At 39.9% G+C, this 25446-nt stretch overlaps 1 protein-coding gene across 5 annotated transcripts in view; it reads right to left on the bottom strand.

Moving 5' to 3' along the window:
- Nucleotides 1-138: 138 nt before the first annotated feature.
- Nucleotides 139-25446, bottom strand: part of RAB27A (RAB27A, member RAS oncogene family) — a 35076-nt gene continuing 9768 nt past the window's right edge. For 4 of the 5 annotated variants that reach the window (XM_062627990.1, XM_062628008.1, XM_062627980.1 and 1 more), the window contains 5 exons: nucleotides 6891-7063; nucleotides 5166-5251; nucleotides 4322-4425; nucleotides 3453-3576; nucleotides 139-881 (listed from right to left, as the gene is read on the bottom strand). In XM_062627990.1, the coding sequence (XP_062483974.1) occupies nucleotides 683-881; nucleotides 3453-3576; nucleotides 4322-4425; nucleotides 5166-5251; nucleotides 6891-7043 (666 nt within the window). In that variant the 5' untranslated portion in view covers nucleotides 7044-7063 and the 3' untranslated portion in view covers nucleotides 139-682. Of the gene's footprint in view, nucleotides 882-3452; nucleotides 3577-4321; nucleotides 4426-5165; nucleotides 5252-6890; nucleotides 7064-21017; nucleotides 21136-25446 lie in introns of those variants that run through there. The other variant, XM_062627998.1, reaches the window with a different exon arrangement.

Raw genomic sequence — 25446 nt, 5'->3', positions numbered from 1 at the left:
ATAATCTGTGCTGGGTATATTTTATATAGTACAGTTGTAGTTTACATGTTCAATTTCATGACATACCCAAAGTGCTCTACACATGCACCTCTGTGCTTCTCTGTAATTTTTATTCAATATAGAATAGCTTTCCTTTGGTTTTCATCACTGAAAACTGGTGGTTTGAGAGAGCAAGGAAAAGCTATTTGCAGGATTTTATGGAAAACACAGGATTTGCTCTTTCAGATTGTTACTGACTGATGAAATGACTAAATGTTTCTGTTCAAAACCATGAACCATGTTGGTAAGCTTTCTGTTAGAGACTAAGAGCTGTCACGGTACCTAATTTAAATGCCTCCTCTGTGTAGTTCATGAAGGCTTCAAAGGGCAACTGAAAATCCTTCAGTTCAGAAGCCTACCCTTTCTCATTGCCAATACAGAAAGATGTTTCTGCAAGTGGCAATGAAAATTCCTCTCCCTTTCCACAGTACAGAATTAGAGGAATATCCAGTGCTACACCTAATTAAACCTCTGTCCCATCACTAATAAACTGCAAGCAAAGATGAATGTTGAGAGGAAAAAACCAAATACTAATATCAAGGACTAACAAAGCTCATTAAATAACTACAGTGTGATTTGTCCATAAGTTAAACAGTTAAGCTGCAACTGTACTATACTTGATATAAACTTAATTGTAACTGAGTTAACAGCCACATTTGCCTTTTTCTTGCTCCTCATTCAGTTGTTCTGTAGAGCTGTGCCCATTGGAGCGTACCACCCCTTCTGGGATCCAGGATTTATCCACACACCGTTCCATGCGCTTCATAATGAGGTCAAGCAGAGTTTCAATAGCTTTGCTTACATTATTCCCGTTAGCTGCACTGGTTTCAAAATATGGTATTCTGCAGAAGAAAAAACCCACAAACTTGCATCATACAATTTGTATTCATAGGAGAAAATACATGATTACTGCCATATACCAAGAAATCACATAAACACTGTCATTGCATAGCAGAAACACATAAAATGATCAGTGGTCTGCAACCCAAAATAAGTTAATGAAATGATCAACTCTGTAGGTAAGACAGAAGGAAAAGCTTTAATTTACATCCTGGAGTCCACAATCTAGAGAGGCATTGGTCAGTATGAGTTCCCAAAGTTATGCTCCTGATGTCTGCTTTTTTCAGCCCTGTTCCCCACAAGAGATACAATTACTTTATGTGACCTTGTGTGCATAAGCGTTCTCCTTACCAACTTCTACCTCCATCAGGTAGGGAGTCATTGCAAGAGAGTAACGCTGTAATGCATATTCCCCTGCAGGCAAGGCAGTAAAGACTCCTAATGCAATATTCTTACTACAAAAGGTGACTGTTTCTTCTGTTGACACCTAACTATAAACTCTCTTACCTTAAAAAAAAAAACAACAAAACTCAGTGCTCATACCACTTATTTCTTTGTTAATCAAAGAATTGAAAATACATTGCTACTTTTCATGATTGTGGAACAGGGAATTTCAATGGCTTTGACCCTCTGCGCTCAGAGGGTGCAGAGGCTAGCACCACATGGTGGTGCTAGAGCGGCTGCATTAGTGTTCCTCCCCAAGCGACCAATACAATCACTTCACTTTTAACTATTTCTCACTTAACTTGCAAGATTCGATGAATGGTAAAAATATTATCTTACTGTTGCAGGGTGAAGGCCTCCTGCAGCCATTTTCAGAATACATCACTTACCAGTACAAGACTTTTCCACAGAAAGAGGGTAATCACTATCTCCCACTTTAGTTACCAGAAAACTGGTTTTGCTGCAACAGGATTTACCTTGCTTCCCCTCAGGAATAAATGACTCTTAGCAACTATCCCTTCTTACCTTTACAGGGCAGAGAACTTTGTAACTGTCTACAGATTGGACGTGATCTGTACCTCTGATTTTATTCCTAAATTAAGTTGGCATTTTCAGTCACAAAGAGAAGCATTTCAGAAATTATTTCAAAGTCACACACAAAATGATCTCTTTCAAATCTTTAAGAAATGGCCACATGCAATCTGCTACTGTTTAAAAGTTTTTGCTCTTTCACAAGCAGCTGGTTAAAGTACCATATACACTTGCTGCTGTTTGTGTGACATCGAGATCAAACAAACATTTTCACAGGGGAAGGAAAAAGAAAAGAGTGTAATATTGCACTAAACCTATTTGTCTCTAATAGATAGATTGCTTCTGATCTGCCTCCCATGAGTTTTCAAGGTCAAGGAAAGCTAATTTGTGGCTATGTAATAAGAAATAGCATGGCACAACAGGACTAGACCTGAAGAGCAAGCCAGTTAGCACTGAGGACTAGTATTCACACAATGCATGTTTTGCGGGCTTTACTTTGGATCAGCTCTGATCTACTCCTCCAGACAGGACGCAGATTACAAGTTGGAGCACATTGTCTAGTTTTCACTTGAGAAGGAATCCAGTTCACATGCTAGAAACCTGCTCCACTGTGTGAATTAAATCACAGTAAATGCATCAGAAGACTTGCTTCAAAAGTGCACTTCTGATCCACACTGAAATGCAAACATAATCCAGAGAGAAATCCCATGGAAGAGTTAAGTGTGTATAAAAGTACTATGGGATTAATTAGTATTTGATAGGAACAAAGATTTCAAGTAGTCCCTTTAAGGACATGGGGAAGGGCAAGGTTACCCTGTCTTCCTGCTGTCTGACTTGGTTTTCAGTCAGGGAGTCTGTGAGAATGCAGATGGCCTGTAAGAAACCATGACTGACCCCTCTGAGGATAAGTCACCAGGCATGTACCTAAGGTACAGTCCTAACAAAATTGCTTGAACAGTTGAGGGAAGATTGATTGGGCAGAGGAAACAGTGGTCTAGACCAGAACTGCTCTTCTGTGGGAGCCATCCAAACACTGGTGAATGTGCCACAAGGCTCTCAAAGACACTCCATGGCCATGCCAGAGACAATGGCTGCCTTAGAATGAACTTCTGTAAAACAACTCACCTCGTCAATCATTGCTTGGTATTATTTTTGCTTTCCCTACAATCTGATACGACACTGATCACATCACCAAATACTCTTTTGGATTTCACTTTGTAAGAGACAAGGGTTTTCTGTGCCTCACAGAAAGCCTCAGCACATGCAAGATCAAACAATTAGACACACATACCCCCCCTTCTTTCAACTGCATCTCCAGCTAAATGACATATCTCTTTTCCAGAATGTTTGTGAAAATTCACTTTTTTCACTGACAAGGAGATTAACCCATCTCCAGTGCAAGACTGCTGCAACGCTAAGTATGAACTTTTAGGCAGTGCAGAAAACATTAATCTCTTGACAGAAAAAAAGCTACCGTACTGGCCAGTTAAGCACTCTAAAATGCCTATTCTCACAATAACGTTTGAGTATACAGAAAAGGCATTTAAAAAGGCTCATTCTGCTTTAAACGCAGCAATAACTGGAAGGAAGTCAGTTACCCATATTTTCCTGCAAGTTCCTTCGCTTCTTCTTCTTTCACCACTCTTTGGTCTTCCAGATCACTCTTGTTTCCACATAATACAATGTCAGGGTTTTCACAATATGCATGCATTTGTAGCTGACCTAACAGCAACAACATGAATAGGGGTCACAATTTGCTATCACACATGAAGCTCACTAAGAACACTACCACATTTCAGGGGACACAAAGTCCTTCAGGAGAATGACTCTTTGAAAGACAGAAAACAGTGTGTTCTCTGGTACCTCACAGGACTTCTGCTATTGCTCTGAGGAGCCAGAAAACAGGTGGCCATCCACTATCACATACCCAGTGAAAAAGCTGGAGGAGCAGAAGCCTGACAAAGCTAGCATGAAGCTGTGTATTTGTAACTTTAGGAGTTATGCTCACCAAGCATATTCAGTGAGCTGCCAGGAAAGGATATACTTCCCTCTCCTGAAGGATGATGGAGTCTGGGAACTCCTCTGTCTAGGTGCACCAGCCTAGTAACATCCGCCTTCCATTAAGTTTAGCTGACAAAGCTTAAGTTGAGTCAAAATAGAGTTTTGCATAGGCTTTCCACGCACTAAAATTACTGAATATCATCAGAGCCAGGGATATGATTTTCTCTCAGCTTGCTTTCATCTAGGTTAAGATTCAAGTTCAGCTGGCAAGGCTGAATTTCAGGTAAGCACTAGAAGCCACTGCTAGCAGCTACTATAATTATGAATGCAATATTTTCTTTCTTCTACTGAGAAAGCTATAAGAAACAGTATTTCCAGCTCTATTTCTCAGTGAGACTCTGTATTTATAAAAACACAACCCTCTCCCCACCCATGCTAAGAAAGAAAGAAAAAAGAAATGCCATACTTATCCAGTTCCTGACATTCAGAAAGCTTTGCTCATTTGTCAGATCAAAGAGCAGAAGAAACCCCATGGCATCTCTGAAGAAAGCCGTTGTCAGGCTACGAAACCTAGACCAGTGAAAGTAAATTCGTTGGTTCATCTGACAACTTACTTTGAAAATATAATAGCATAGAGGCATAAAACTGAGGTAATTTAAGACTGAGTTAACTGGAATGAAATATTAATCATAATTGTTCTGCTGATGTAGGGACGGCATAACAAGAACTTCTAACATTACTATGGCCTAATCAAGGCCTAAGGAAGTCAAGGAGACACTTCGCTCTCACATGAGAATGACTTAGACAAAGTCTTCTACTATAAAGCATGACTTGATCAAGATTCAGGAATTTGGTCCCTAATCACATCAGTTCTTGATTTTAAGACTACCAACCACTACACTGCTACTCTTTTGATAGACAAATAGAAAAGAATCTTTTGAGGCGATTTCATCTGTCTGACTTTCCCAAGACCTCAACATACTTGCATAAATTTAAGGAAAACTGATAGGAAAAAAAAGCTTTAAAAGCATCTCTATGTATTGATTATGAAAAAATAAACTGAAAGTTTCCAAAAGCCAAAAAGCAACAATTACAGTTTTAATGTTCTGCAGTTGGAAATTACAATTGTAATGTAATGGGTATTCATAGGAAACTTTCTATTGCTGTTAAAATGAAAGTAAGCACACTTTCCCATCCCAAGTCATACAATTAAAATGTAACAATCAATAAAGAGAATTCATGCACTCTGTCCCATTCACAACTAGCTTGATGACCCGTGCCTTACTTGCTAGATGTGGGATGGAACATACCTTTCCTGCCCTGCAGTATCCCAGAGCTGAAGATGTATCCTCTGTCCTCTGCCACCAATACCATCTGGCCCGTTGGGTCTATATACCTGTAAAAGGTAAATTTGCAAGACTGAATGTTAGAGGTCCAACCCCTATAGAACACAAAATAACTGACATTTTAAGTCGCTAAATGCAGCAAAACTAGCACTGTCAATGCAAAGATCCCAAGTGCAACTCAATCCATCTGCTTTATAAGACAAAAGTAATATGGGATGCACTTTATTTTGCATCCAACTGAATATTTAAAAATAAGGGTAAAAGTGAAATTGGCAGTTTCATTACACAAGCTTAATTTTACTATTTTTGTTTTCTATTTAACTGTTATCTTGTATCAAATTGCTTTACTTCCATCTTGTGTTGAAATTAAAATATAAGAAAGCAACAATGGGATCCTGCAACCAGGCAATATACTTGTACCACTACAGAACTTCATTAGCAAACAGAATTTACTGACAATGACATCTTATCTTAGCTGCCAAAAAATTGCTGAGAAAGAGCTGAGGGTAGATCTTATCATATCATAGCTTAAAAAGCAGAAAATGGATAATAATAATAAAGCTGAAGTGTTTACTCAGCATGAAAATATAAATAAGGGCATCTGTTAGCTTTGGAAGGATCAGATAAGAATTGATTAATTTCTTGTTTAGAACACCTCATTGTTAGGTCTTCTTTACTTTCAACTGCTGTTGTACCCATGTTTGTAACTCTTGTTATCTTATCTTTAGAGACATATAAACTTGCTGAATTTGTGGATTATATGATTCAGGTTGTGAAACCTAAGTCTTATCCTGAGTTATCAAATACGCTGATCAAGTAAACACACCATGTTCAGTATCCCACAAAAGGAGCACTAACTTCTTCAAGAAATTAGTTTTGCATTTCACTGAGATGGTTACTGCTTGCACTACTGTGGTGCATGTCATCCATCAAAAGCCAGCCTGCACAATGCTCTTTACAGGTTTCTGGACACTTGGTAAATCATCAGACTACACTGAAAGGCATTTAATACTTCCACATACAAATGAAAACCACTTATGCTGAATCAATTTCTCAGTGCAGTAAGGACTCACAGACAGTTAGTTATCTTAATGCAGTGCTCAATTTATAATCAAAAGTACACTTCCCTAGTTTGAAAAATTCTGAAGTTTTAAAAGAAAAAACAAACTACCTACTACCTGATTTTTCACAATTCTTCTCTGGTAGCTGCTTAGAAACCCGGTTCAGCTCCATGTATCGTGATATGCCATTTCATTCATGTTTTAAAACTGTTTTAAAAAGCAACACTGCAGTCTCTGTTCACTAGCTATTCGAGTTCACAAGCAGCAAAACCACTTTTACTACAGTTCAATCCTTCCTCATAGAGGTCAACAATAAAAGTGCTACTCCAGGTACTATAAGCACAACTCGGAGAGTAGGTACACTCATTGACACTTGCTGAGCACTAAGAAATTGCTGCTTAGCATCAGCTCTTCTTATTTCAACTTTGGGGGAAATGGGAGGGACAACACATGGTAACAAAAATAACCAGGTAAAATGAAATCATTTCCTTGTCACAAGATTAAGACCACAGTAACTACTGACTGCATCACTACATGTAAGGATTGGCAGGTTAGATTTAAAAACAGATTCTACCCATCACCAGACCAGATACTATTTGAAAGCAGCACAGCATTTGTGAAAACTCACCACTCTCTTTTCCCGAAAGTCAATGCCCACCGTTGTGATAAATTTGGAATTGAACTTGCCATCTGTATATTGGTAAAGAAGGCTGGTCTTTCCTACTCCAGAATCACCGAGTGCTAGGAATTTTATGAGGTAATCATAATCCCCATCAGACATAGTGAGAATTCAGGATACACCTTAAAAAGCAAACCAAAAAGGATTAGTCAGTCAACAACTCTGCCGAGGCTTATTTCGGCAAATGTTTAAAATACAAATCACTACTTGAGGTACCAAGCATCCAGCAGTGAATTCAGTTCTGTACTCTTTTACACTGATTTCACCTTAAACTCCCAGTTATGCCCATTATCAATATCAAATTCAGCTGTGGCTGAAAAAGTGCACAGTTAATTTTATTATATTCCTCTTACTAGAAAGAGAAAGCAACACACAATTTTAACTTCTTCAGAAAGACTGAAAAATCAAGGTCAAAGAACACGAACTGCAGAACTGCCTTTAATCTGTGTGGAAGCTGACAAAAGTTACTTAAACATAACAGCAGTGCAACTCTGATCTCACTTTCACTGGGACATTATTAACTATTAAATAAAAATGACAGTGATTTTCTATTAATAGTTACTTTTCAGTCTTGAAAATGGTTTTCATTTTTTCATACAAAGAGGGAAATTAACCCTGCTAGATTTTGGTTTTGTTGTTGGTTTTGTGGGGTATTTATGTTGTTTTAAAACTGTGGAAATTGCTCCTGTAAAGTTTTTATCATTATGCTAGCTAATCATTTAAGCTAAGTCTTCATCATCAATCGTCATAAAACAACACACACGTTTTCCTGTGGCCTACACACATTTTCTATTCTTTTTGTGCCTTTGAAAAATAACCATATTAAATACAGCCTGATTGAAGAGCAGTAACAGCTAGAATGTGTAACAAAAATCACTGGCAAATATCCCATATGCTAGAAAGAATGATGTAAGTGCACTAGTACTTTCCTGTTGAGTAGCTACTGAGCCTCTCTTCCCCCAAAATAAACAGTAGACAGCTGCCTTATGTTGTGTTCAAAGACATGAACATGAAAAGATAACCCTAAAACAACCATTTTAGAAGCAACATAAAATTGGCATTCTCTTATCAAGGAGGGAAACAGATATAAAAGATAAGATAGATGATGAAAAAAAAAGAATTTAAAAAAGTAAAATATGGTGTTTTAACTGTGTGTAAGTATTACTGGAACTATTTGTAGCTGGAAATAGCTTTGACTTTATTCAAATCAAACATTGCGGTAGTCTGCATCAATGGCAAAAACACCAATAAATTTCTTAAATACAAACTCACAGCTTGAGGTTTGGAACAAACTCAGTAGCTCAAGTGTGTGGGTGGCAGTCACCACCACTAAGCTAAAAACCATAACTATCTTCAAAGCTTCAACTTCATGTTAGTAATGCTCCTGGTTACACGACATAACTGTGCTTAGTTGATTTAGCCATGACTAGACTTACCACAACCAACTGCACACAATGGTCAGATTTATGCCCAGATACCTCCAACTGAAGTCAGTGGAAAGCATCTGATGCTTTTTTGCAATTTCCAGTTTTGAGTCTCCCTTTCCCACATTTTGCATTATGACTTCCATGACAGTAAAACCTTGCAGGAAAGGAGTTTTAGGTGACAGAGTTCACACCACCTTACCACAGATTGCTAATTTACTTTCCACTGGTATGTTTTAATACCAAGTTTTTCAGTAATGGTGTCCTCAACATAAAAGTGTGTCTTCAGTTCGTTAGAAGGACAGGGACCTGCTGCAGTAAGTCCAGAGGCGGGCCGCAACAATGATCGGGGCTGGAGCACCTCCCATATGAAGACAGGCAAAGAAAATTGGGGCTGTTCAGCCTGGAGAAAAGCTGCATGGAGACCTCACAGCAGCCTTCCAATGTCTGAAGGGGGCCTACAAGGATACTGGAGGGGCACTCTTTGTCAGGGACTGTAGTGATAGGACAAGGGGTAATGGGTTCAAACTTAAACAGGGGAAGTTCAGGTTAGCTATCAGGAAGAAGTTCTTTACTGTGAGGGTGGTGAAGCACTGGAACAGGTTGCCCAAAGGACTGGTAAATGCCCCATCCCTGACAGCCTTGAAGGTCAGGTTGGTCAGAGCCTTGGGTGACATGGTCTGGGGTGACGTGTCTCTGCCCATGGCAAGGGGGGTTGGAACTAGATGATCTTAAGGTCCTTTCCAACCCAAACCATTCTATGATTCTATGAATAGAATAAAAGATTGAAACAAAAAAGCCTGCAGTAGTAATTATCAGTGAGTGTTTCATATAAATACACCACAACCGCATGCTTGCATCAACCAGAAGGTCTGAAAGAGCAAAATATTCAAGTAAGCAAGTTGAAAAGGCAGCCACATGCTGACATAAGAGTATTTTTAGAACAAACTAAAAGCCCTGATCCATTAGACACACTCACACATACCAGCAAAAGGTTTTTAGGGGGTTTTGTTTTGTTTTTTAAATCAAACCCCCTGTTGGGGAAGGAAAAAACCCAGGTATAATCTGACTGTCTACCTTGTAGCTCTACAAAGTCTTTTCATTAAAATGCACTAGTAGAAAGGAAAAAGTATTTTAAATAGCAAACAAGGAGGATTTGACTAAAGACTGGATTTGATTTAGACTTCCATCTCGTGTATGGCGGGTTTTTTTCTATCATGTTCTCCAAGAGTAAGAGGCTGTGTAAGCTCCCACTCAAGTACATGTTCTTTCAGTTTCAATACCCCTAATTAACTGTGGCTTAAAAAGGTTCTAATGGAAATCTTAGGGCGAGTATATCATACAAACACAAGCTACCTTTGCATCTTTTACTGTGCCATCCCACCTATACAAAAGTATTTGTCTTGGTGGTACTTTGTTAGCTAGCTATAGGTATACAGAACATACTTTTGATATATAGAACTTACTTTTATAATAACAGAAACCAATTACAGTGCTGCCTAATCACCGCTTATCTATGTTGTAATAAAACTAATTTATCATGCACCCTGTGCAAAGGCCTTACAAAGGAAGAAAGGGTGCTACAGCTTACTTGGAGCTGTAAGAAACTGTTACAGTTCAGCTGCACCCTTCCACTGGCCAGAGCTGGGTGAAAGCTCCAGTTTAAACAGAAAGGTCGGACCTTGGGGAAGCAAAGCCTAAAGGCATTCCTATTATCACGTCCAATTTGTAGAGTATCAGTTTGCACAAACACACCACATCATTCCGACCACCTGAACCTCAGTTCTCCCTATGGCTGGTAACAAATATAACTTGCAAATGACTGATGGAGGACTAGGAGCCCTTCACAGGAAGGACATAAAACGTCTTCTAAAGGATTTGCTCGAGAAGGAAATTTTCTTCTCTGGCTTTGGAAATGCACACACTTTTCACTGCACCCCACAGGGTCAATCTATTATTCAGGTATCTCCAGGGAGTGGTTCTTATGAAACCCTGTGCAGTTAACCTATCCTTGGAGACATGCAAAGAGCTGTTTTCAGAGCAGTTTCAAGCCTTGTCCTCCTCCCTGTACAAATATTTAGAAAGTGATCTCCACCCTCTACTTCCGAGACCTGCAGTTTTAAGTGCCCAGATACATCCAGCTCCACATAGCAAATAAGAAAATATTCACAACAAAGTGAAAACATAGCAAAAATTGTTGTAGAGTTTTTAAGTCATGGTCCCATTACTTCATAGCTTCACACCTTCCAGTCTTTCCTTCCATATTTCTATAATTCATGTATCAGGAAAGTGGGAGGTAGAAAAGAATCAGAGGACATTTATGATACAATTAAACTTCATGAGGTCACCAAAAGAAAAAAATGTGAATTAATTTTAGAATGATCCTCCCCAAATATTGCTTCTAGGAGCAACTGATGGACACAGTTTTAGGCTCCACATCAAGCCCTCCACAGGGTTTTGCCTTTTGTAGACCCCTCCTTAAATCACATTCAGCTCTGGCTTTGCACTTGCCTAGCATGCAGATAAACAGGGGTCATGAGCAAGCGCTGGGAAAATTCCTCTGGTCTTTTCCACTGCTGACAGGACGCCCACAGCCATCACTTAAGCTGTGCCTGTACACCTGCCTCTCTGGAGGCTCCACATACACACACAGCCAGACTGTGCCTTGCCAAGAAGGAACGCTCTGCAAAGCAAGCAGTCCTCTTGTTCACTGGATTTCCTAGTCCAAGGTACTTTCAGATTAACACGCATCACCATTAGAAGGTTCATATTTTTGCCTCCAGGACACTACTATCACATCCCTATTGTGTGATGAAGCATTTAAGACTATGGCAGCACTGCTGCTGTATAAATCAAGGAAATTGACTTGGCATGCAGGATTTCCCCTGTGCAGCATGGGGACAGGGAATATGCTTTCTGAACTGGCCTTGCACAAAACATGCAACTCCTGTGCTGCTGCAGAGCTGATGAAGGGGAGAAGGAAAAAGGAAGCAGGCACAAAGAGTTGAGTAAATGAAAACACAAGCCAAAAAAAAGAAATCAAAACAAACCAAAAGACTCAACAAGCACTGAGCTGCAAATGAAAACGTGTACACACGTACAGGGAAAAATCCTGTAAAACTGAACATGCTCCTAATCAGACAGTCCTCAAGCACATCAATTTAAAGCAAAGCACACCACTTACCCCAAACTCTGCTAAAGGAGTAGTTAGGGCACAGTGGAGAGAGCACTTCCAGTAGGAGTATTTTTCTAGCACCACCTCTTTAGCACACAGCCAAGAGGCCTACGTGTCACCTGTTTGCATTCGTGTTGATGGGTGCTCAGAGATAGAGAGGTGTGCCTCACATCTCCATGTCTAAGGAGGGCGCTGCCTGACAGCATGGCTGGGAAGCAATTACACAGTTCACATGTCCCATTTATTCCTAGAGGCAAACAGCATTTCAGAAGAGATTTGTGCATGACATACCTAAAAGCAGATCTGCTCAATCACCCACATGCCTTAGTAAAATTACATTGTTCCTAACAAGTGGTTTCATATAAAGACGTATTAATGATGGAATATGTGGATCAGTTCCATTCACAGCTTTACATCCTTCTCCCTCAGGTGTGAGGAGGATACACTAGTGTCTAATGCAAACTGCTGGTTTCTTTCTCTTGTACAGGCTAAAGGACACAGTGCTGCTCAGTGGGTACCATGGTGAAAGCTATGTTTACCATGGACTTCTAAAGAAGGGAAATATTAGTCTTTGGCAAAGACTTGAACATAAGGTATTATGGCTGACAGGACTTCAGATCACACTTGCAACACTACCCCATTTCACACAGAAGCAATACATGCTTAACAGAGGAAGCTTTTGGGGGGTGGAGTTGTCCTCCCCATACTACACCACCCAGCCAACCCTCCCAAGAGCAAAAAAGCCACTATTCTGTATGAAACTACTCAAATAAAAACATTTGTATGACTCAGCCCACTTTTCCCCCTCATACAAAGTGAAATGACTCACATCACCCCAGCTCTCAGTCTGCTGTGTAGCCAGCCATAAAGCCAGTGACTAACAAGGCAGGAGATACCACACAACTCTAAAGAGACATCCTAATTCAAATTTGCCAAAACACAGATATTAGACCAATAATTCATATTTTAAGATACCAAAGTATTTCATCACGTTGTCCTTTTGGGGATGGACAGCAGACATTCAAGGTTTATAGTTAACTTTTAATAGTGTCCACCTTCTGCAAGTATCAGCTTTCAGACAGATCTTACAAACTGTCTTGGCCTTGCCTTTTTTGCTCAGGAAAACCAGACCCCAGTGGCACAGTGGGACAGTCAGCCAGGCTGTATCCTATGGGTAGAAGCCAAACCACAGTGAAGTCTGCATATTCCCCCTGCAACAGAGATCCAGTCCTCAGTGGACAGAGGGACATGCTGAAGGGGCTACATCCGTTGGCATCTAACATAGCAAGAGGAGCACGCAGTGGGTGAAAAAGCTGGGAGTCAGCTTAAGAAGGTTCCACTGTATTCATACATAATTGAGCCGTATTTGTAAATATACCATGAAAAAGTCAGTGCTACTTAGGGTTCAAAAAATGCTTTGCAAATGAAGGTTTCCCTAAATAGGGCTTTACTCTTAAAAAGCAGTTGAGGCTGCATGCTTATGACTGAAGTGTTGACATGGCCATTGGGGAAAGAGGAGTCCAAACCCCAAACAGGCAGAAAGGGAAGGTACTCCAGGTTTCTTGATGGCCACTGTGTCAATACAAGTACATGGTAATAACATATTTGTAAAGGTAATAACATATTTGTACGCTCTGAAAGTGCAAGTGAACGCATACTAAAAAAGCTTCTCACCTGGGCACTACACAGGCTTAAACAACTTCAATAGCTGTTTAATACATCTCCTGATCTGTTACAGCAGAAGCATCAGGAAAGCGATATGGACCTCAAAGGTGTAAGTTCACTAATCCTGCCATACCAGCACTCCCTCCACGCTACAGCAATGCAATAGCCACATTCTTGCCTAGCGTGGGTGAAGCGTAGCAAACAGCCTCACCCTGCTCTAAGGCTTCAGTAGCACCTCAGTGCTTGCAGAACTGGTCACCATCAGACACTTACCAGCTCTGTCGAAACAAAGGACTGAGTTAAACTCATTAGAAGTGCCTTTGGCTAAGAGCTGCCAAATATGTACGTATGCAATAGAAACAAATTGTGACAACTATTCTTTATAAACTCAAGTAACTGTTACATAGGGAGAAGAGTGTTAATAAAGAAATAATGAAATATTCTGAGCTGCACTATTTTTTATTTTTTTAGAAAATACCTGACCTGGCTTGCTTTAAATTTGGCCAAAATGACACTTTCTGCAATCTCTGGGACTTTACTGGAACATAAATAATAAGAAGGATAATATCCCTTCTTCTGACCAGTGAGAGGAAGAACTTCCCTTGCTCTGACCTGGTTACTCTCAATTGCTTTACTTGACATCTTACCATTATGACCTTTTTAGTTTCAACTACAGACAAATTCTAAGGAATTGTAGGATCGATGTCTAAGGATTGTCTCTTTCTTGGAAAGAGCTCAGTGATTTTAAAGGTGCTCAGGAAACAGAAAGGAGCCTGCCAAAATAAATGCAGAAACAAAATAGGTTGCAAGGCTTTAGCTTCCAAATGCTGATGTCACTTCTGTCCCAGCTGAAGGTGCTGTAGAACACTTCACCAGCTGTCAGCTTTGCTAGAACAGCAGAATTTTGGCAGAGCAAGAACTGACAAGCACACAAAGCACTCTGAGAATGAGCTATAATGGAAGATGCCAGGCATAAAATTGTCATCCTACCCAGAACGGGACACAAAAAGGGTAAGTGAAGCAACAGGTTTGCAGATGTGGCAAGAGTCTTGCACAACGGGCCAGGCAAGGAAACAGCAGATTCTGGATTTTGTTTCCAGAAAGCCATGGCAAACTGGGAATGGAGAAGCCAGGAAAGAAAACAATTTAGTTTTGCAACTACATCTGCATTTCAGCATAAATAAACCAATGAAAAGGAGGCAGAATTTCAAAGCGTGACCTGGTTACATAAAGGAATGAAAGGCAGCATGGAACTGGAAAAAAAAATGGAAAATAAACCCAGTAATGTTGCAGGTGATACTCCAACATCGCCCATACAGAAGGCTCTCCGTGCAGTTTCAGCTTTTCTGCAAAAGCACCAGGCCATTTCTATTCCCTCACCAGTTTCCAACATTTTTATGCTTCATCATAAGAAAATACCATAGATAAATAAAGATTCACAATGTTCTCTGATGTAAACAGTTGAACACTCTCAGAGGATCCGTTCCCCTCCTGAGAGAGCTTTTGCCTCCCAAGTTACCTCTTTGTACTTGCATCAGAAGTTGCTTTCAAGCTGCAGCACTGAAGCAAACATCTGTGCCATGTCAATGAACTCCAGAGGAGACTGAGAAAAATAAAGAATTTTTTTTTAAACAGCTCCATACTACTTATTGCTCCCTCAACCATTCAACTGTTCCTCTAATAAATGCTTTAAGCCACAACGCCTTACAAGTTAACATGCCATGCTCTTTCACTAACTTATAAACAGGAAATTCAGAGCAATGCCCAGCATTCTTCCTTGATGTGACAATTCTGACCCCTTTGGAACCCACCTCAGAGTTTAGGAATTATAAATGACAGTCTCACATAGATTAACAGTTTCCAACTCTTTCAAGCCAACACAGGACCACCAGAATTTCACCTACACAGCTGGTCATACTCACAGAGGTTTGCCTACCCACTCATTCAGCAACACTTCCAACTGCAGAAGGGTAAAGGAAAAAGAGTACACTTCTATTTCTGCTCTCAGAAATAACCTCTGAAAGATAAAGGAGAAGATAACAAGAATCACAGAGGATCATCAGAGTTGAGCATTTCTTTAACGAATGGTTTGGTTTTCTCAAGATAAAAATCTCCAGAATACAGCTAGAATAAGCAGACACATGAAAGAATAGAGTAAAAGGAAGAAGAAAGGGTAAAAAAACCCTAAAAACTGAAAAAGGAATCAATTTCCTATTTGCAGTTAGAGTAAGTGAAGCGACAACTCAGGGAAAGCATGTGCATGCACTCATAATAAAGAAAGTATTGTACTTTATGCTCTGCTAATACGGGTGATTCAGTAGGCTGTGATACACATTAGTCAGGCCAGGCTCTTTGTTTAAGCCCGGTAAAGCACTCACTGTAAACAGCCAGAGGAAAATATATCCAGCTTCTTTAAAAACTTTCTTAATTTTTTTAACCTCCTCCAGGGCAGGAAAGTTCTCGGCTGCCTCCCACCTTGTTCTGTAGGACACACACAGATAGAGTCTCCAAAAGGTCACACCACCAAGTTTAGGAACATACGTGCTGCATTAGAGGGAAACAGTCTGGAAGAATAAATTATCATGATTAGGTCAATTAAAAGTCTACGGAGAAGGTCAGGCAACTGACAACCTCAAGGTCCTCGTAGTCACCGTTAGACAAAAGCGAAACCCACACAAGTATGATACAAATAGGACTATAAAACTGCATCATTTATCTAACATGATGTGGACAAGCATACAAAGGGATGAGGCAGGAAAGAACTTCCATGCAGAATTTACTGCACCTTTTCATCCTTTGGATTGGGAAATACCTGCTTCCTGTTTCCTACAGGAGGTTAACTCTGTTCCTTGTTAACTCTGGTTTTTGACTGGAAGATGCAACAGAAGTTACTAGTTTTTTGGTCGTTTTTTTTCCCAGCTGCTACCATTCTTTAGCATTATTGCTTTTCTAGAATATTGTGACCCGTCCTTATTTTTGGTGCAAGTTACTTGATCAAGTTCAACAATAACTCATAAGGGACACAGTATACAGCATTTCCTACATTTTGTTTTGGCTATTCATTCCTCAGGAAGTTAAAGGTTTTCTCATTAGTTAGATGACATGCATATAGCCAAAGATTAAGTCCATCAGAAGTTAGTTTGTCTACACCTGCTGAATAGTAACAGGTAACCACAAGGCATCCTGGCCTTTTGGAGCAGGACTGATGTGTCAGATCACACTTCCAGCCACCAGTCAAACATCCTGCTCCTCAGAAATTTTACTGGTTATCAAAGTTATTGACTGAACTACTAATCAATATCCATTTCTAATGAGCTGGGAAATCCCTATTATCTATAAATATTGGTCATGACATTAGGAATAATAAGAAGTTACTTGTGGATATATTTCATCAGAATAGTTTCTTAAACGGATCTAGCAAAAAGAGCAAAATAAATTTATAGTTACCTGTGGGAAAGCAAGAGAAACCGCCAGCTAAGAAAAACCCTATCCAGTAACTAGAAAAGGTTATTCTATTCCTTTTACTCCTTAATCTCAAATCCAATGCGACTGGATGCGAAACGCAAGGGACAGCTAGAAGTGCTAAGCAGGGAAGTGATGCACATGGACAGAGATAGAAGGACGTATGCAGACTGATAAAACTGAGGCTCACAGCTAGCATTCAATTCTCCCAAACTTTAAAAGAACCTTGACAGAAGCATCCTTGCAGGTGCTGAATTCACTGGGCCTGCATTCGATCGTGCTGGCAACCACCGCAGTGTAGTCAGAGCACTGCAGGCTGGCAGCATGACACTTCAAAGAAATTGAGATAGGTCAGTCACGAAAAATCTGCTCTTACGAGGTCTCAAAAAGGAACTGAGCCTTTGATTTCAGAGTATGTAACATATACAGTCCAAGAGAGAGACCTTCAAACAGTACTGGGCAGGATAAGTGTATGTGATGCTTCCATGTTCCATAACTGCTTTGAAAAGGGTAGAAATAACTTGCTGACAATACTCTAAGCATAATTTAACTTGTCCATTACATAACAGATTACCACTTCTGCCTGAAATAGAGCCAGGCAGTATTCAATAGGCAATGACCTAAAAGTCCCTTCCAACCCAAGCTATGAGTGTGCTGTGGTTCAAAAATACCACTTTCAAACTCTTCTAACAAAGCAAAGCTAAAACCACAGGTCTTTTGGGGGGTTATTTTTATTTTTTTCCCTCACCAGAATTGAAAATAAGCCTGTAAATTTCAACAAGCCAATGAATCTTCCCCTTGAACAGCTCCAGAGCTGCAGCATGTATTAACACTGTCCAAGCCGAGGCTCTGCAGTCTGCCAAAATATTCAGACAGTGCTTTGGCCAAATGTTTGCTTCAATTTATATCCTTGCACAGCTTCCTTTTTAGAGCCTCAGGGAAGGAACAGTTCAAAAGAAGCACCAATTAAGCAGGCTGAACTGCACAACACAAAGCTTCCATTCAAAAAAGCCTGCTGGTTTTCAACCTGACTTGCCAGCACTATTTATCTTACTGCTCTAATCAGAATCCCATACTACATCATGAATTATGGTTAAATCCTGATATAAGTGACGACTGCTCAGGTAAACAGCACAGCAAACTAGAATTTCTTACACTAATTCTTGTCATTGGGGTATGCATGAGCCCTGCAAGGAAAGCTAAAATAATCACAAACCTAATGCCAGTTTGCCAATATTATTCTTTTTAGTTATTCCCAGATTGAGGGAGGGTACCAAGATGGCTGTAGCGTAACACCCCTGGCTGAAATCTGCCAGCTTTTCATGCTGTAGACACCTTCCTGCAGAATTCTTTCATAACATTTTATGCAGACATAGTGCCCTCAAGTTTCACTTTAGCTGACCTACAGTAACAGGTAATCTGCTACCTCTCCCCATAGAAGAGTCTTCAATTTAAATTATTATTCAGAATGCTTTTGCTATAGGTAATAAATGGCTTAGCAGCAGTGAGCTTACAGAACAACCACCTCTACAGCCCAAGTTTCAGGGAAAAATATACAAAGTTCTTCCAAGAAAATAAATCACCAGTCAGACTGCTCCAATTGATCCAAGCAGTGCAAGTTCCCTGTAGAAAACTGTGTCAAGGAAACATATGTGTAGTTTTCATACCACAGTGGATTCAGACTGTGCTTTCTTAACACTAAGTCTGAAACTCTGCATACTTACAGAAAGCCTCATGCAAACTGACAAACCCACTTCACAGAACAATCTGCATTTTTTAAAGTCCTACATTACGATTGAGAAAGGCAGCAAACCTCTGAAATGAAAAATGGGATATAAAGGGTAAGTAGATATGAAAGAATCTATTCAGCTACACACTTCTGTACACAAGTCACAAGAAACTCGGAGTATGCAATGGTACTGTCCAACAAGAGTTTATATTTGATAAGACTCATTAAAGTAGCTGCTGGTGTTTCATCTTTTAGTAAGAGACTAACTTTGGCTCACAGTCTTTGGTTTGATTTTGAACCAATGCATATGATTTCCTGTGAAGGAAATAAAAATCTGGTAATGAGATTTCAGTAAAACCAAATTCAGTATGTGAAAAAAGAAAATCGCAGCATTAATCAATACAGCCACAGTGCCTTTAGCGGAGCTATGCTAACATATGCCAACCTACTCACAGAGAATTCCCACCTCACCGAGATCCCAGTTCTGCTTCTCTTTATACCAACAGTTGTACTATAATGCATCAAAACTCAATTTTTTAAAAGAAACCTTATTCCCATGACACAGTTTTTAAACAGAATTCAGAAGCAGGAGCTGTATCGTTTCCTAGTTACAAAGTCAAACATTTAGACCAAAGAAAAGTTACTCTAAACTTTTTCTCTTTAAAGTTCTTTCCACTTAGACTAGAGTTTATTTACCTCATTGTACTATGATCTGTACCATGTCTTTTTCCATTAACTGCTTTTAAGGGTTTGGTTTGGTTTTAGTTCATTCTTCAAATTTTGCATAGTTTCAGAATTTTTTATCTTTATTTTCTTCATTGTATGTTTTTAAAGGCAAATAAAATCACAATTTCTCTTTGATGCCATTCTTAGCATGTTTAAAGAATCACACCTAAAACAGATTCCTAGTTTTTCTTTACCATGCTTAATTACTAAGGATGTTTTGTATAAGATAGTGCTGTGAACAAAAGACATGCTGGAAAAAAAGCAAATATACTGAAACCCATTATATGGTGAGGGAAAGGAGGGCAGTACCACACGCTAGAATACTGGTTTGCTGTATGCAACAAAATCCCAACATTATCAAAATTTAATCCTCAAATAACTTAGGCTATTAGAAATCACTACCCTAAAATGTGCTAGAAATTGTTTCTGGAACACACAGTCAAAATGCACATGTAAAGCCTTAATTGAAAATCATTATATAATAGTAAATTACCATGAAGCAATTTTAACAACCAATCCATCCATCACAGCACAGAAAGAAAACTACGAAGTCAAGCATCAGTGTTTACAAAATCCTTCCTCCCAGTTATTTTGTGCAAGTATTTTCATACACTTAGAATGTCTATAAGGAAACAGCAAGAACACATATTTACTTAACTACATTTATGAATTTGCCACTACTTTCTCATAAACACATGTCAGGAGTGTTGATCAGGACTAGAAAACATCATCTTATGATACTCTATGGTAGACATTAATTAAAACTCTGGGAAAGCCTTGTGACCTTCCACAGAAGTGGAAGAGAATACTGCTCTTTGTTCTCTAAACAACCACCCCTTGATTTTTACAGTCTACAAAAACTGGAGATTTGGTCTACGAGTAGAAAAACACCAGCAAAGACACAGGCTAGAAAGGATGCCTGAGTACAGATTCATGCTTGGGGTGGCAAGGAATGACCCAGTCGGATGGGTACATACATTTTGAGTTTCTTCCAAAGGCAATACAAAACACAGTAATAACATCCCACCTCATATTGCCTTCACCATCATTAATTGTAAGATTGAAAGCATTGCTACATGATTGAATAAGGAATGTGAACTAGATGAGCTCTCATGGTTCCTTGCAGTCCAATTTCTTTTGCTAATTAAAAATAACAGACTGTGAAACATGCCCTTTTTATGCCTTTGATCGATACATTTAGTACACATGAGAATAAACACATTGGTGTGTAACCAGTTAAAAACCCCTACCATTCTAAAGGAGTGTTTATTAAGTATGACTTATTTTTATACGTTAATGAGAACACATGACTAAATAGAGGGGGGAAAAGTTCAAGAAGTATAATATTTAAAAATACTGAGTTACTTTGTTCTGTATTATGAAATGTTATTTATGCAGTACACTTTATTATCAAAGGTCTAATTCAACCTTCTAATGGTAAACCAAGTTTGACTTAACACAGAAGGAAATGTTGGCTGATGATGTGGGACCAGAAAGGGCATCTCTGTCCCCTGATCACGGGTCACTGCAGTCATTTATTTTCATCTCATTTTACCCAGGTTTCTCTTTAAATCTGACTGATTTCTTTGTGAAAAGCAATGACCAAAGATGTACCCAAAAGCTGCAGTTATGCCATTTAAACCCAAAACCCACGTTTTACGTAAGCCAGTATTATTTCCCAGTCTTAAGTTTACTTTTCCCCCTAGAACATGAGGATGCAGCAACGCTGAACCGTCTCTCCAAATCAAAGTATTTCAGGCATTTTGTCAGAAGTACAGCAACATTGTTTCAAAACTCTTAGCAGAGGAACAGTTGGGACACAACAACTGTCAGCTCAATGAAAACAGTGTAAGAAATGTTATGACAATAAATAAAAAGTAGAAAGTGTTTCATACCTATGCTTAAGAACTGCAAACAGATCTCTAGCTTTCCAAGGGTACTTCAGTGACAAATTTCCTGTTCAGATTTCTTGAATGCCAGAGTCATGCAAAAGGAGCCATTTCTTATCTGCAGGTAGCATCCACAGAGGAAAAAGAATAAACCCAGAACAGTGTAGTTGAGACTGAGAGCTTTGACATTCACACTCACATGCAAAGCTCCGAGCCCCACACCACCACCCTACCCACCTAATTACATTCAGCTGCTTGTCATGTGGTCTTGTTGATGGATCAAGTGATCTCTTTTCCTCCCTCTGGCACTAAGCAACATACCTAACTAGATCTCCCTGAACCAGGTAACAGACACTGAGCCTGCGTGCAAATCCTCCTCCTTCTTGTCACAGGGAGACGAAGTTGCAGGATGTTCCATTACAAAAAATAAAGTAAAATACAGCAAGCACATACTGAAACATAGCAAACACCAAAACCTCCCCAAACCTAATGGAGAATTTCAGGTTTGAGCATGGTTTTATTTTACATCTTTACAGATGGCGGAAAAAGGCACAGATGCCCGAATGAAACCACGCGAGAAGGAGCTGGAAGGATCTGGGAGGAAGTGGCTCTACAGGGCTTTGTGGGCATCCACATCCAGCCCCTTCTGCTGAACCGCTTCTGATGGCAACAAGCTCCAGCAAAAGACCAGAGCCAAGATGTTGCCAGAAAGTTTCTGAACCACTGCAGCTGAATCTGCACGGCTGTGTCCCTGTGTGTGTGTCCCAATCCTAAGAGATACATGCAGACATTTTACACATTTAAACAATCTGAAGGAAATAAAGTTACTGATTTAACATGTAAACCAACTCTCCTCAGCAGGGAAGTCCATTCATCAAGGCCTCTTAACACCAGCACTCAGTGGGCAAGAGTCACGTGCCTGGCCACATTACAACGCTGATGTCTGCAGCGAGGCACTTGCTGGACAAAAGACCTTGTGCTGGGTCCAAGGAACCACAGAGCTGCCTTCAGTCACCGTGAGGCCTCGTCCCTCTCACAAACCCCCTTCACGCTGCAGATGCTAACAGCAGAGGACTGGAAGGTGTGGACAAAGCGTTTTGCACTCACCACGTAAGATTTAGCAGATGCACGCTTTTACAGAAGAAAGGCTCCCTTGCACAACCATTACTTGTCTCAGTTTATTTCCTCACAGTGTTTCAAGAGCAGACAAATAAAAGAAGGAAATTAAGGTTTCTAAGACTACTCTCCAGTCTTACCACTTAAGAAGTGCTGCAGACAGCCTGTTACAACACTTAACGTATCCTTAAACTCCACAAGCTCCTTCACTCACTTGTTTCAGTGCTCAACTCTCCCACCACCTTTCCTGCAAATCAAGGCAATTTTTATTGCCCTTTCTCCAGTGAACATCCAAGTTCTGTTATGTAGAGCTGGAACACCTTTTCATGCCCTAACTTAAACATTAATCCAGATTTTACTAAAACCAACTTCGACAATTTTTTACCAGTTATAATGTTTAAAACTCTACCAACTCCAATTATCTATAAATTTCACCAGTTTCAGAAGAATACAGAAGTCTCTTTTTTGCTCTCACATGCAATTAAAAAGTTTGTGTTCTATTGTCAGCAGTGTGAACATTTCTAAACTTTAACTGCTCCTCTGATCGATACCAGCACATCTGCTTACTGTGAAGAAATATTCAGACCACAAGTCTGTTAGCACTGGCAAGTGCTACAGAGAGCAGGAGGAACAGGGTAAAAAGTGTTGACAGATAAAGCAACAACTCTTGTGCCACGTTGCAAACAGCCCTGAGGGGCGGCTACACGCACTGAGCACAAACTGCCTGTCTTAAAGTCTCAACCAGCAATGGAAATGGAGTTCAAACTCTTCCACATGGTAAGATTTCCAACTTCCCGAAGGGGAAAGCAATTCATAAGTAATTCCCAGACTTCAGCTTTTTATTTTGGAACAAAAATAAAGCTGCTTAACTTGTCTCTTACCAATTGGTAGGAGGAATACCAACTATTTTCCCCTTCCTCTTCCAACAAAAGGTTTTATCCCAAAGAGTAAGAATTTGCTAGGAAGGTACAGCTGAAACAAAGTTTATTTTCTGAGGGTGAAGTTATGTTGATTTCAGACTGCAGTTAGTACCAAAACACAGGGCCTCAGTTTACAAACTGGGAGAACATCAATGTTTGGTTACTTAAAGTTTCTGACTTTAAACAAACACATTTGCAGCTTCCCAGCAAACAAACAGCTGAGCCAACCCTACTGCGGTGGCAGGAAGCCAATGGTAGAGCAGCAGCTGGAGCAGGAATCACTGCAGCCAGCCCAAGGTAAGCCTTCCTCTCGTTGCTACCCAAATCTTAGGGGTTTAGAAGAGCTTGGACATCTTCTAAGTTTATGGAGGGGATCAAAATGACACCAGTGAAATCCTGACACTGAAATGTAGTTCTGAAGCTAGAGTCTACAAAGGAATGGCCACCGCTTTAGTTATTAAATCTTCCTGACGTTTTCACAAGCAAGTTTTATGAACAGATTGTATGAACAAGATGACCTGCATGCATGGAATTTATGGCTTTCTTGTAAAAATGATCTAACTTATAGAGGCCTAGGAATGTAGGAGGAAATTTGAGAAGAGGTAAATACACTGGGCAGTGTGGAGCATTCTTCATCACTAGCATCAGAATATTTGCCTTCACACATTCCATGCTCTTGAGTGTTTGCAAGTGTGCAAACTGTCCTGTAGCAGGTGTTTCCTCTAAGAAAATGCTGCAGTGTTACCTGTTTGACCATGACTCTTGAAGGAATTAAGACATCTGGCACTGGAGACAGAAACAGGGGAACAAGAGCAGCAAGCAAGTGTCCATTTCAGATAATGCTACACAACTCATCTGTTTTCAAGGCATCAGTGCCGAGTGCCTCCATTCTCCCCACTCCCCAGTTACCCAACTCTGCTGCAGTCTCCTCTTCAGCACTCAGCAGTTAATGGCATTTTCCGACACACACTAAAAACTCAGCATGTTCTTACCAACAGCCATAATTTTCACACATGCATTCAACAGATGACCTTCAGGTCTACAGAATGAAAATCAGCCAGCAGGCAGCCAAGGTCAGTGTTATTTGTTAGCACCCACAAATCTTATCTGTGCCACAAAACCTCTGCTGGCAGTCAAAGAGTTCTTAAAAAATGCCAGAGGGGGAAAAGCAACCACTGGGACACACTGCCTATGAACTGATGCACATATATGGTGGTAAAACTCAAGAGGAGCCAGACTACATACTATACAGCCATTATTTCTCAGTGAGAAAAATACCCTACAAAATACAAAGAGATGACTAAAGTAATTGGGAAAAATATTAACATATTAATTGTTACAGGCAGATTCCAGAACTGTAAAAAAGAATAATAGTTGTTTCCTTGGAAAAAAGGCAGCTTCTTACAAAAAGACACTGGAAAAAATTAGAGGGACTGATTGCACTGCAAAGGAAAAGTGGCTGTCATGTGAATGAGCTTGCTACTTACTGCTGCAGTAGCCCACAAATGCAGTAATACACCAATAGTTTAAGACAGAACTAAAAAGACCTGAAAAGAGGAGACAAAATTCTTTATATTCATTTTTTTTTCTGCTATCCTCTCACCAATATTCTTCCAAGAAAAAAATGAAAGACAACTCACACTCAGATAAGCTTTTACACCAGAAATGTAACAGCTGATATTTGCCAGCATCAAATCATGAAATACCCCTTCAGTGATTAATACGAAAGTAGGTCAGGCATGCCTTCCTGCTGCCCAGAAGGCACATCTGCTAAATATTTTGTAACACTATAGATTAAAGGAAAGCTTTCATGTTTTGGGTTTTTTTCTTCTTTTTCAACTACAATCCTATCTAGGAAGTTTCTAGTGATGGTGACAGACATTGCAAGAGATACAGTATTGGTACATCGGCCAAAGAAGTGGTGAATGCTCCATCCCTGACAGTGTTCAAGGCCAGGCTGGACAGAATCTTAGGCTACATGGTCTAGTGTGAGGTGTCCCTGCACATGGCAGGGGGTTGGAACTGGATGGTCCTTTCCAACCCAAACCATTCTGTGATACTATGTTTAAGGTCAGTAGTGTTTTACACAGAAAACAGCCTAAAAATAGCCCCCGTCCCGTCCTGTCGTCCCCCCCCCCCCCCCCCCCGAGGTTCTAGATGATTAACTTCCAAGAATTACCAGGATCTGTTCAAGAATAAAAAGTTAACACTAAAATAATTGATATATTAAAAGCATCAATTTTGTTTTCATGAACCATCATACTACCTAAAGAAATTCTTCTGAGCAACTGAACACTCAACATCAGCACTTTGGAAAACTTCAGACCAAACTGTCACCTTTTCCATAGGAAAAACATCAAAAACCTGCTTCCTGAAATAAAATGTGCTTCTATTTGAAC

This window comes from Pezoporus occidentalis, unplaced genomic scaffold (assembly GCF_034315485.1).
Source record: "Pezoporus occidentalis ecotype Australia unplaced genomic scaffold, CSIRO_AGI_Poc_V1 ctg11, whole genome shotgun sequence".
Taxonomy (NCBI): domain Eukaryota; kingdom Metazoa; phylum Chordata; class Aves; order Psittaciformes; family Psittacidae; genus Pezoporus; species Pezoporus occidentalis.
Note: the sequence above shows the minus strand (reverse complement) of the source record. Positions and strands in the feature narration are given on the sequence as shown.